The 13,966-nt window shown below is 40.5% G+C and overlaps 1 protein-coding gene across 1 annotated transcript in view; it reads left to right on the top strand.

The window, feature by feature from the left end:
• HACD2 (3-hydroxyacyl-CoA dehydratase 2) overlaps positions 1 to 13,966 on the top strand; it is a 96,755-nt gene that overhangs the window by 54,134 nt on the left and 28,655 nt on the right. The window contains exon 4 of the mRNA XM_070583749.1: positions 7,606 to 7,694. Coding sequence (XP_070439850.1) covers positions 7,606 to 7,694 — 89 coding nt within the window. The remainder of the gene's footprint in view (positions 1 to 7,605; positions 7,695 to 13,966) is intronic.

A 13,966-nucleotide genomic window follows, 5' to 3' on the forward strand; every position in this document is an offset into this window, starting at 1 on the left:
GGGTTATACCCCTGAATACATTTTCTGTTCTATATATTAAGTTCTCTGCTTTGGAGATAACAGTTATCCTTGTGTTGGATTGTCTTTGTTTCCCACAATTAGTATCTTCCTTCTAGTTTCTTTAATCTTCAGCTTTCCCCCTAGATGCTGTGGGGGGCTGGAATTTGCCACCCCAAGATGTGTCTCTTTGGCATGAAGATTATTTGGGGCTGGTTACACTTTTTAAAACTGCAGACATGAGAGAAACTCTGAGAAGTAGAAGTTAACCCTTTGTAAGATACATTTACATTTGTAAGGGAAATCTCCATCTGTAGAGGTGTCTCCCTCTCTGTACCAGGAAGAAGTGGGGATGACCTTACCTCTAGAAACTCTTATCAATGGGGAAGGCAAGGACTTAAATCTGCATAACAAGCTTACTCTTGTTTACTGTGTTTGTCTGGTAATCTCCTATGACTGACTCTCCCCACCCTCAACATCCTCCCTTGTCTTTAGCTGAGGATGATATCTAAGGTGAGATCTTCCACCATTTTGGCAAGTTACTCAGTTTTTCCGGGTCTTTCCCATGTATGCATGTTATAAAGCTTTGTTTAATTTTCTCCTGTTATTCTGTCTTATGTGAATTTAATTCATTGTCCAGCCAGAAGGACCTAGAGTGGATAGAGGAAATGCCTTCCTCCCCTACAATACAATGGATGCTTTTATTTTTATTTCTTTTTTCTTGTGTTATGTTTGTATAGTTACCATGCCTTTTCATCTTGGTAAAGTGTGAGCAGTCCTGTCCAGCCATTTTATTTGCTCTGATACAGATGTTACTGAATTCTCCTCGAGCTGCATTTCAACAATATTTAAGATCCAGTTGTTTTCCCCTCTGAGCTGCAGTGTAAGGATTGGAGTTTTCCTGTTTTATGTATTTTTCTGCACCCTGAGGGCATGGGGGTAGGGCTTAGGAGAGTGCGTAGATATGAAAACATAAAGCCTCAGTAATTGAAACAGTATATATATGGATTGATGTAGACAGTTCTTCAGGATATTTTTTAAGGGAAGAAAAGCAGGGTATAGAATAATGTGTATAAAATGCTGCCATTATGTAAGAAGTTGGAAAAAAGAATATGTGTAAATATATCTTTATACATTCACTTACATGTTGTTCTACACCTAAAATATATCTCTGGAATGATAGACAAGGAATTAATAATTGGTGCCTGTGGGAAAGGCACCTGACTAACTGTAGGATGGGACTCGGGGGGAGACTGTTCTCTGTGTATCTTTTCATACTTTTTAAATTTTGAACAATATGAATGAATTATTTAAAAACACGTGACTTCTTCCTTCTCTTCTGAGATTTACTTGCTTCGTCCTGGGATTCCTCAGCCCTGAGGAAAGTGTATCCTGCCCCCATAGGGAACTTAGTCCCAGTCCTCCGACAGTGTGGGGCCTGAAAGCCTTAGTCACTTCCCCCCACCTCACCAGCACTTTCCAGCCTCCAGGTCTGTCACACTCCAGCCAGAAATCTGTGTTTCTCTGCAAGTTTGGGCCTGTCAGTGAAAATTCTCAGGGTTTTCTTGATTCATCAGTATCACTTTTGGGGGCTAGGGACAGAGTAGGAGATGTGCAGTCATCTTTCGTTTCTTGGCTAGCACTTTTAAAAATATATGGCGTAAAGTTGTACCCCATTCCTTTTTGGTTACTGATGGGGATTTTTGTTGTTATTTAATGTTACTACTTTTGGTTCCGTGGGTTTGGTATTTGGGTAGGGAGGTTCTGATTTCACTTGCCATCGTTCAGTTTTATTTCTGCCACCAACTTTGTGTCTCCTGACTTGCTTTGGTCTGGTCCCCATTAGCCATGTATTCATTGGTGGTTGGCCCTTGCCTGGTTGTGGGCTGCATCTGAACATTGTCCTACTCTGCTCTCAATCTGCGTTGCTCTTCCTATACCTTTCAGCCTGGTCTTGGTCATACATAGCTAATCTCCCATCCCTGCTAATCTGGCCTGTCTGAGGGCTGCACCAGGCAGGGAGCATTTCCAGTGCTGCCCAGCTTTGCAGGCTCAGCCGTTTTGGGAGTCCTCAGAGCACCCTGGTTCTGGGGAAGCACAAAACCGATTGCCAGATCCCCTTTGTACAGCGTTTGCTTAACACACACATAAATGCCTGTTTCTTTTCTCAGCTGTTTTGCTTCAAAAGTTCGTTGCCCTTTCAACATAAGTTCCATAATTATTTCTCAAGTTATATCCTTGCCTTGCCAAAGATTTGCATTGCTGACAGAGAGATCTTTCTGAAACCAAGAAGCGATCATGTCGTTCTCCTGATTACAAATAGTAGACTCACATCACCTTCAGGAAAAAGTCCGAAAGATAAGAGCTATCCTAAAGCACAAATCAGTTACAGCCCGAGAGAGTAAGTTCAGGAGGCAGGGCCATTGTCTCCTTCACTGTTCGGTCCCAGCATGGAGAACAGGACCTGGCGCAGAGTAGGTACTCCAAAAATACTTGTTGAATTAAATTAATGAATAATAGATGCCTAGTAAATCTTTTTTGAATGAATTTTGACCTAGTGATAGCTTACTGATAAGATTACAGAATTTCAGTCATCCGAAAACAACTGATTTAAGTAATCAACAACAGCAAAAGATCTGCTGTTCAGGTAGTTTTAACATGCTATGTCATGGTGATCAGATAAGGAGTAATGACATAATAAATGTGAACACAGAGATGTCGACTACAAGAAGTCTAGGAAAGTAAGAGGATCTGGTCTGTGTTATGTCTATACTCATTCCACCACAATTTGTGGTAACGTGCACAAAATACAGTAATGTGGTACCCTTCAGATTTGGCTTGAAACTTTCTGCCTACCAAGGTGAAAAGGGAAGTGGAGTTGTATAATTCCTATCTCCTATTGGAGGGGAGCAAATATTTCTTAATGTTATTAAGTTCTAAAACAAATTTCCCACCTGGTGCTTATATAAGGGGCATTGAGTGATAGGATGGATATATTTATATTGCGTACCATTCCTACAGTAAATGAAGTAGTAATTTTTTTTAACAATTTCTTATGAAATCCACCTAATAATAACAATATACCCAACTCAGTGATATCAGTTCTGTTCAGAGCTGAGATAATACGGTCCGTCTATGTGGCCGCCTGTTGTTTGTCTGACTTGATAACAAGGATAAACTTGGAACTCCCGGCCTTCAGGTGGTCTTCCTTACAGAAGGTCTCTTCTTCCTGCTGGCCTTTTAACTGATCCAGGAGAGCAGGACTTTGAGATTGGGCTGGCCAGCTAGGCCCTGAACTGCTGTTTGCTGGGTGCATGGGACTGGTTGAGGTGGGTTCCTATGCCGTAGAAACTAAGTGAGAATTGGTATGAATTACATCATTTGGGGAAAATTCAGGTGCGTAGTTGAGCAGCTTCCCTGGGTAGGGAATGCAGGAGCACCTGCAGATAAAGCCAGAAATGTCTCTGTATCTGCATCACATTAGAAAGCATTGATCAGCTTTTTATTCCCTAACTTACTAAGATTTAAATTTAGTGTCCAGGGTGTGCTAAAGCAGGGCGCTTGTGTACTCCTGGTGGGAGTGCATGTTGATACAGATGTTTTGGAAAGCAATTTGACAGTCTGTTTCAAGAGCCCTGAAGGCATAGTACCGTTTGACCTAGCAGTTCTCCTGGGAACAGTCCCAGGGAAATGACCCTTTAAAAAAGACCTAAGCTTCGCGAGGCTTTCAGTGTTATTTGTCATACTTCATTACTGCATTTATAACATCAAGAAATTGGAGCAATTTAAATGTCTCGCAGAAGAAGGGATAAACAAATATATTCCACTCAAAGGAATATTATGACTCAAGTTAAAATATTTTGAAGAATATGTTGTAAGATAGAAAATTTCTTAAAATGTTAGGCGAGGAAAGCAAACTACAAAGAGTATAAACAGTAGAAGTTGACCTGTATTCAAAAGTATACTTAGAAGAAAAGACTGGTGGGAAACATCCCCAAAGAGTAAATCTTTGTTTTTGGTTAGTAAAACTTACTTTTAAGTAAAACAATCTGATAATTTTTGTTTAGCACTTTTGAAAGGAAGGTATATATAAATCTTCATATTCCCTGGAAAAGGGAGCTTTAGAGTAGAGAAAGGATGATTTAAAAACCTATGTTCAGCTGAACTGCAGTATTCATCCTCAGACCTCCTAAATCCCTCTGTTTAAAGTCACACTTACTAAGCATTCTGATTTTCACAGCAGAAAAAAACTACACCTAGATGAGGGTCTCTAAAACCCCAGTCATTCCTTTATTACAACAGCTGTGCCTCTGTTATAAGTGAATAATGGTTTATTAACTAGTCTCCTATGGATTTGATTAGTATGAGTCAGTCTCCCAGGAGCCTGATTCTTGCTCGTGAATGGGATAAAATTAGGTTTTTGAACTTGGAAATCTGAGGTCTGGATCCCGGACTTCTTGATCTCGCCAAAATATAGCAGCAGCCCTGGAGCCCTGCTCAGATCATTAGCATCTAGCCCTTTGTTTCAACAGCAGAAGAAGAGTGAGCAGAAATGAAAGGGAAAATTTGGTAGTTTTATGTGATGAGCAGATCTTTGAGTTAAAAACAAAAGCAGCAGCTAGAAATAGTGGTGGTCTTTCCTTAAGCAACAAATGCTTAATAACTCATTTAGGAACACTTTTGCTTATCAATCTTTTCTAGTTTTTCTTATTTGAAGTGTGATCTGGCTAAGTATATTCACTAATATTTGACTCACTAATTAGCTTCTTTATTATATCACCAGGCTTTGTACTTCATTCACACATTTATTTTTTTATAAAAGCTTTGCTCACATATAATTCACGTATCATACAATTCACCCATGTAGAGGGTATAGTTCAATATTTACAGAGTTGTGCAACCATTCACCACAATCAACTTTAGAACATTTCATCACCCCAAAAAGAAACCCCATACCCATTAGCAGTCACTCCCAGTTTCCCCCCTAATGTCCTAGCTCCAGGTAACCACTAATCTACCTTCTGTCCCTACAGTTTGCCTATTTTGGACTTTTCATGTAAATTGAATCACGTAACATGTGGTCTTTTATCACTGGCTTCTTCACTCAGCATAATGTTTTCAAGGTTCGTCATTATTGTAGTATGCATCAGGACTTCATTTTTTTAATTTATTTTTCATTACTTTTAATTTTTATTTACTTTATTTCTAACATTCCATGGTCTGGATATCCCACATTTTATGTTTCAGTTCATCTGTTGTTAGATGTTTTGATTGTTTCCACTCTGGCTAATATGAATACCACTGTGAATGTTCATGTACACGTTTTTGTGTGGACATATGTTTTCATTTCTCTTGAGCATGTGTACACCCAGGAGTAGAATTGCTAGGTCATATGGTAATTCTGTATTTAATATTTTGAGGCACTGCCAGACTTTTCCAGAGTGGCTACACCATTTTATATTCCTATCAGGGATGTATGAGAGTTCCAATATCACTACATCCTCCCAACACTTGTTATTATCTGTCTAAATCTTTATTAGAGCCATCCGAGTGCATGTGAAGTACATCTCACTGTGGTTTTGATTTATAGTTCCCTGATGACTAATGATGTTGAGTATCTTTTCATGTGCTTATTGGCTATTTGCGTATCTTCTTTGGAGAAAAGTCTATTCAAATCCTTTGCCCATTTTTTAATTGGGTTGTTAGTCTTTTTGTTGTTGAATTATAAGAATTCTTTACATGTTTTGGATATAAGTCCTTTATTATATATGATTTGCAGATATTTTCTCCTGTCTGTGGGTTATCACAGTGAAAGTAAAAGTCTTTTCACTCTCTTGGTGGTGTCCTTTGAAGCACACAAGTTTCTAATTTTGATGAAGTCCAATTCATTTATTTTTTCTTATGCTTTTAGTGTCATATCTAATAAATGCTTCGTTAATCCAAGAGCACAAAGATTTACATTTATGTTTTCTTCCAAGAGTTTTATAGTTTCAATTCTTACATTTAGGTCTTTGACCCATGGTGAGTTAACTTCTGTGTATGGTGTAAGGAAGTGTTCTAACCCCATTCTTCGGCATGTGGATATCCAGTTGTCCCAGCACCATTCATTGAAGAGACAATTATTTCTCCCTTGAATTGTCTTGGCACCCTTCTTGAAAATCAAGTAACTATAAATGTGAAGGTTTACTTCTGGACTCTCAACCCTATTCCATTGACCTATATGTCCATACATATATATTTTTATTTCATTCATTCCACAAAGATTTGAGAAGCATCTTTATATGCCAAGCATTGCTGGACATGTCCATGTTGCTTGATTTTTGGAAACTAAACTATTCCTCTTCGAAGCCCAAGTCTTCTTTAAGAAGCTCATTCTAGCAGGATGTAGCATCTCTTTTTCTTAATGAGATATAAAGTGATTTCCTTTCATAGCCAAGCCTATAGAGGCAGTTTTATCTCTGTCTGATTTGTACAGTCTTTTGGCAAGTTGTGGTTTGTCCAACCATATAAACGTTCAGAAGTCTGAATGCATTTTAGAGGCCTGGGAAGAATGAAAATTGGTCTGGGAGAGTCCAGTGAATGTTTTGAAGATGAGGTTAGTTTTAAAATGAAAGAAAGATCTGCGACCAAGATGAGGGATTTCTGGTGGGTGAGAGTGGCCCACATGCAAGTTGAGAGGTCCAGGAAGTTTGTAAGTCTAGTTGCTGGCAGCAGTAAGGCCAGATGAAATGGCAGGGGTCTGCTGGATTGGATCCTCACAATTCTGCTTCCAGATTTTATTTTAGGAGCAGTTCCTTGCCAGAGTAAAGTTTCAAAGACAAAATGGTGTTTACAGATAATAGCTTATGGCTGCGCTTAAGATGACCTAAAGGAGGCAAGAATTTTATATAATGGTGATGGCTGGTCTCTGGATGGGGACTGTGGTTGTAGGAATTGAAGGGAGAAGCCAAAGAAATGTAAACTTAGCAGAAATTGATGATTACCTAAGTAAATAAAGGTGATTCCAGTCTTAGAACTTGAGGACAGTGGGAGGATCCTTGTCCAGATGCTTACAACAATGCTTGGACAAGGTGAGAAGAAATGGTTTATAATGGTAAACTTTGATTTTGCAATGCTGATTGGCAAAATCTTCAAGTGAATTATAAAAGACACCAACTTAACCATTAGTGAGTATATCAAGTCTGGAGCTTCCAACCTTCATTAGACACAAATACAGCTAATTTCCCTTCTGTAGATGCCTAATCATTTTTGAAAACCATATTGTAAAATGAACTTTCAATGTCTAATTTTACAGTTAAGCAGTGGTTTTGTTTTCTCTATATGATAAGTGTAGAAAATATTGTACTTGGTCAGTGATTTTGAAAGGCTTAAGAAGCATACCTAGAGTTCACGGTTTGCTATTGCGATTAACAATATTATTGTTTTGAGTGAGGAAAATGGTTTTTAATATTGACTACATTGAAAAACATTGTATAGCCATATAGATAAGTTTCAGTTACTCTAGACGGTTTTGTGTCTAAGCATTAAATTTTGAATGCTTTAGAAAATATATTACATGTTGAAACTTAATACAGTATGTGTATTTACCTATCCTAAAATTTCTTTCAGGAATTGTTCCATCTTCTGTTGTCCTGACTTCTTTCCAGGTGATGTCAAGAGTTTTTCTAATATGGGCAGTAACGCATAGCGTCAAAGAGGTGAGTGTTTATATAGACTAAAATAAAATAATATCAGCACTAACAAATGCTTGTCAACTTGTCTTTCTCACATGTTTATGGCTAAACATGGAACTCCAGGTCATATCAATATAGCCCAGATAAAATCCATATTTACTGTAGGAATTAGGTTACTACTGGGAAACACATCCCAAATATGCAGTGTTGTTGAAGAGAATACTAATTAAAAGAGAAAGTCCTGCAGTCTTAGTTCCAATGGAGATTTGGATGATATGGATGTGGTCCGCAGCTCAGTTCTGTTTTCCTGGTACCTTGTTTCTACCAGCATTCTAAACTCTGGACATCTGCATCCTTGTACTGGGATGAGTGGGGGTATGGGGGACACTAATTCGTTCCCAGAGCAGTCTGATCTTTGTAGGACCGGGAGAAACAAATTTGTTCCCACCCAGCCCGCCAGGATTAATAGAATTCCTAAATGTGCTGAGTCTGGTGCTTCTGGGAGGTGAGTGCTCTGCTGGGACTGGGGATGGTAGAATACCCAAGGCAGGCCCAGGGATACTGGTGGTAAGAACTGGCGGGGAGAAAGCCATCATTACCATGGGTCTGAATCCACAACTAGACTCTCATTTTCTGGTTATTGGAGAAGGAGGTTGTTTCCTTATATGTCTGTTACTTATTAAAAGTCAGTTATTTTGCTAATGTCACCTGGAGTTAGAGTACCTGTAGTTACCAGGAGGATGCAGTTTTCAGTTTTTCAGTCCCAGTGACCCATCACCAACATTATTGGGTTCTTTGGGGCTTGTGAAATGCGCTTATCAGTTAGCATTATTCTGGTATTTTCTTTGTCCTCTATTCTTCCGAAATCCCTGTCAAACCGTTTTGTTTTTCAGGGTTTATTTTGATGGTTTTATTTGTATTTCAACTAATGAGGCTTTTTTTTAGCTTTTTATCGGCATATGATATACATACATAAAAATGCACATAGCTAATGAGTTTTTAACGAAAGTTGATTAAGCTAAGTTATTATTTTTGTTACATTCATGTGGAATTTGCAGATCCACAGGCGTTTTTTTAAAGCTCTCCCACTCTTTGAAGATGTCTAAACATTCTATGCAGGAAGAATGTAAAACAATCACATACTTTTTTTTAGAGTGATCACATTTCTTAAAAAAAAAGTTAAAAGAAAAACAGGCAGGTAACCCTACTGTAGCATATTGCCGTCTGTTCTCACTCTTAATTGTTTATGGAGTAAGGAAAAGTTACTTTATTTATAATACCATGCCAGTTCTTCATTCATTTCAGAGCTCTTTCTACAAATCATCATTTTTAGCCTATATTTCTTCCTCCCTTACTTTTGTGTATACACTATTTCCTTTTCATTTTAACCAGCAACTCATGGTTTTAACTTCCCAGTAGTCTCAAGTGACCTAACATTTCTTCCTAATGGTAACTCATTTACATTCTTAAACAGGTGATTATGTGCTTTCAGTAATTAAATGTTAGGTACATGGGGACAGCGTATTGTCAACTCTGGAGTGTGTTTAATCCTTTGTCAGTACAGTCAGATGTTAATTGTCCAGGTGCTAGTGCTCCAGTTGATGGGTTATTCGTGGCCTCGGCTTCTTCTCCTTTCTTCCCTTCAGTGACCACGCCTCTGCTTATTTAGCCCTTCTGGCAAAGAGGGTAGACAAGTAAACCAAAAATGCTTATGGTTCAAGTCAGTCAATTTTGCTAGACATCTTACTGTTAGCAACATTCACCAGGATTTCCTGGGCAGATCATTAAGACTGCTTGGTTTAAAAGGCCATTAAATATCTCTGTGGATTATAGGTACATGGACCTGGCCGTCACCCTCAGTAACCACACTGCCTGACAGATGCATAGACTTGACATTTAACAGATGGTTTCATATATAGTGTCATATTCAACTTTACAGTAATTTAAGTTATATACTTGTTACATTTGCATATTCAAAGTTGTTTCTCTGCAACCACACTTACCCAAATTTCTACTAATGTTAACATATCATTTTCTTAAGAATGTAGGGCAGTAAATTTTATTCCTTCTGTCACTTCTTGGGTCCTCTTCTTTTTACATACACCCTATTGATAGTTGACTTACTCCTTTCTCACAGAAATAGGGCTCAGTATTTCTGCTATTCCAGTATCCGAGTTCTTTTCCCCTCCTTCCCGTTTTCTTTGAACAGAACTCATTCATCCTTTTGATATAGCAGTAGATTTCCTCCAGGCCTGCCCCAGGTCGTTAAGAGCTAACTTGAAAAGCCTGTTGCTGTGACATTTCAGAGGCCAGTCTGCTGTCTGTCACCTGTTCCTCAGCCCCTTCTCTTGGCCAAATGCGATTTTTCCTGCCTTAGAGTTTCATATTAGCTATAATTCAGTTTGTACTGTACAACGCTATGTATGACTTGGCTGCAAAACTTCCATTCTTCTGTTTCCTGAGACATCTTTAAAATATCTTTATTTTCCTTATATTCAGCTCTGTTTACTTGATTGGTGGGAACCACATCACTAATACATAAAGAAACTGACCTCAGAAATAAATATGTCTCCCTTTCTCCTAGTGATGCTCACATTCGTTTCCTACTCCTCTGCTTTCACGTCGTGCTCCCCTCTGAACTGGATGAGGATTCTTCATGTTCGTAGCATTCTAGTTGGTATTCAGCTCTTGCTGCACCCTCTCTGGCCTGCTCCTGTTTTCTATGCTCATTCCCTTTGTTTTTCTAGAATTGTACGTGATGTGCTAAGATATAGCATATATACCTCTGTAATAGACAGACTCAGACTTTTTTCTTCCTATGTAGGGAAAACCCAGTTCTTCCCTTCTGTGTTTCTCTACTGTGAATCTCCTTTACTGCTCACATAGAACTCTTTACTTCTGACACTTCTGGTCACCAAATGTGTGGAGGTTTTTTCCCCATAACAAGCCACTCTCAGTGACACCAGCTGGGTGTCCTACAGTTTAACTCAATTCTAACACTGTCCACCTGGAGGTAGTGTTGGATCCCACAGCTTGAGGGCTCAGTCCCACAAGGCAGCTTCCCCTTCCCTCACTTCAGGTGCCGGTCGCAAGTCCAGGTTGTCACCTGAGCTACTACCAACTGGCTGTAGAGCAGAGGTTCCCAGGACCCCCTCCTTGGGTTCGATTAATTTGCTAGAGCAGCTCACAGAACTCAGGGAAACACTTAGGTTTACCAGTTTATTAGAGGTTATGATGAAGGGTACAGGTGAACAGCCAGATGAGGCGATAACACAGGGAGAGGTCTGGGAGGGTCCCGAGCACAGGAGCTTCTGCCCCCATGGAGTTGAGGCATGTCACCCTCCCAGGAGGTGGATGTGTTCACCACCCTGGAAGGTCTCTCTGCTATTGGGATTTAGGGAGGTTTCATCACATAGGTGAGATCAGTTATTACCTCCATTTCTAGTCCCTCTCCCCTGTTTAGAAGATGGAGGATGGGCTGAACATTCCCAGTAGTTTTTGTTTTTGTTTTTGTTTTTGTTTTTGTTTTTGTTTTTGTTTTTGTTTTTGTTTTGCTGGAGAAGATTCACCCTGAGCTAACATCTGTTGCCAGTCTTCCTCTTTTTTTATTTTTATGTCAGCCACTGCCACAGCATGGCCACTGACAGACGAGTGATGTGGTTCCGCACTCAGGAACTGAACCCAGGCTGCTGAAGCGGAGCGTCCCAAACTTTAACCACTAGGCCATCAGGGCTGGCCCTGAACATTCCAAGCTTCTAATCATGGCTCGGTCTTTCTGGTGACCAGCGCCCATTCAGGAGCCCAGCCAGCATCACCTCAGTAGGAAGAAAAGATGCTCCCAGTGCTCTTATCCCTTAGGAATTTATGAGATTTTAGGAGTCCTGTGTCAGGCACAGGGTCAGAGATCAAGTATTAGAACAAGAGATGCTCTTAGTGTTCTTATCATTTAGGAAATTACAAGGGCTTCAGGAGCTCTGTGCCAGGAACTGGGGACAGAGAGCAATGTATATATTTTCTATTATCTCATAATACCTTTTAAGACTAGATGCTGCTTTTTTCATATTTGAGTTATATATCCTTTTAAGAGGCCCTGTAGGACACGTATCCTCGCTTGTCATTTTAATTTTCTACCCCATGAAATGCTAGTCGTATAAATGTCCCCATGTACATTGTAGAACTAAAAGGTGACCACATGGTTTTCTTTTATGACATATAAGGACCCACTCATCAGCTAGTGTGACACCGTGATTGTCAGGATATCAAAGAAAAAATTTTGGTCTCTGTGTTCAAAAGCTTTTTCTTGGACTAACATAGCAAATAACTTTCTCATTTTTCCTTTTAAAGAGACCTTATGTATGTGCAAAGTAAAGCTTCTGATGAAAACAACAAGCTCACGGTGGGAGGTAGGGCATGGGGAATGCAGGAGGGGCTCAGCAATTCTACCTGACCTATTTCCTTTCTGATTTCCCCACCTGTCTCCCAGACCTGAGCTGGCTCCTCCTTCCCCATCCCTTAGCCAGCCTGGCCACTGCTGCCCCCACAGCACAGGCATTTGTTCCCCTCACCCTCCGTTTGGGTCTGTGTCTTTTGTCTCCTTGTTGAACTGAAATAAAATTGGCATTTTTCAAAGTGAACTACAGTGGGAAATGCCACCTTCTGTCCCTCACTATGACTCCCCTTCAAAAACAGACAAGTCTTAGGGCACATATTCTTCCTGGGCCCAAAGGGGCTGAGCCGAGCCCCAGGTTCCTGGACACACAAGTAGGCCACTGTCCCTTTTCCTGGCCCAGCTGTCTTCGAAGAAGCCACCCCAAATCCTGTCCTGAGTTCTTAGTGTAAGATCACCGTGTTCTTGGAGCAGAGTCCCCAGTCACCTGACAGGCAGTAGTTGAGGAGGACATTGCTACCCTCTCACTGTGGCTTCAACCCAGTGCTGAAAACACTCTCCATGCTTTCCGAGAGGTGATTTGCATAGAACAGAACCCTATTCTGGCCTGGAGTGCTGAGCTTCTCTCCTTCCTTCTTCACCCTTTGCCACCATTGGAGAAACAGATGTTTTCCCGCATTCCTCTGGAATGCTCTGTGAGTTCTCCTGATTTCACCAGTCAGCTGTTTCCCACTTCTTTCTGGCGTGCCGCTGGGCTTTGTGACACTTAATCTGCCATTCTTGCCAACTTCTCAGCAAGATGCTTACAAAAACCTTGTAATCAGCGTTTAAGAAAATTAGTAACCTCCAGTTTTTTATCATTATACTGGTTTTTGTTTGTTTGATACATTATAGTGTACAGAAGGCTTTATTAAAATATATTATGATCATTCACTCTTGACACCCATCCCTTGGGTGGGTCGTAGCTTCCACTTAGAGTTTGGAAACTAGAGAGGCAAAGTGACCGTCACATGCCCCACAGTGGCAGAGCTGGGAAAGACTTCTGAATCCAAGGTCTTCCCACTCCATCAGAGCTTCCTTCTCCCCTTTAAATGTGATGTAAACACATCTTATTTTCGTGTGCGGACCATGCTTTCTCCATCCTGTGTGGAGCTGAAAAACCCTGGCTCAGACCCAGAAGCACTTCCCCTTCAACAGTCCCGTCGCCCTGCAGTCACATTGAGGTATGCTCCCCAGTCAGACCATTTCTCCATGACATGTGACATCAGTGCGGGCCTTGGGTGCTGGTCCCCAGCGCTTTGCCCACTTGCTTCTCTGCGTTTTTAGTGCTCAAGTGACTCTCCAAGTAATCCCTCCAAGTAATTGGCCTTTCTCCTTGGCCGTTCCAAGACTGTTCTTCATATTGGGGTTTATGGACTATTTGAAACAGAAAGCTTATTAAAAATGCACATTCTGGCTCCCACCCTGCACTTAATACAAAATATCTGGGAGTGGAGCCAGAGAATCATCATCGTTGTTAAGCTCCTCAGATAATTTTATGAATTCTATGGTTTGAGAAATGCTCTAAGATAGTGTCTGTTGTGCTGTCATTTTTATTTGACCTTCTCTTTGCTTGATTTTGCCTCATATTTCTACTTAGTTTACCTGAAGCTTAACCACATCTCACCATCTCTTTCCCAAGTCCAAGAGCCCTGTTTCCTTCCTGAAGAACGAAAGCCTTAGAGTTCCCTCACACTGCTAAGTACAGACACTGTGGAGTTTCTGGTGCCTTCTCCAAAACCCAGTATCTGCTGAGCTGAAGCTCCTGTGCCTGTAAGAGGAGGCCCAAGGGACCCACCTTGAAGGCAGAGGAAAATCTGAAGCCACAGCACTGAAGAAGCAAAACACTTTCGTTTGTTTGGTTCTGAGA

The sequence above is a fragment of the Equus przewalskii genome, chromosome 18 (assembly GCF_037783145.1).
Source record: "Equus przewalskii isolate Varuska chromosome 18, EquPr2, whole genome shotgun sequence".
Lineage (NCBI taxonomy): Eukaryota > Metazoa > Chordata > Mammalia > Perissodactyla > Equidae > Equus > Equus przewalskii.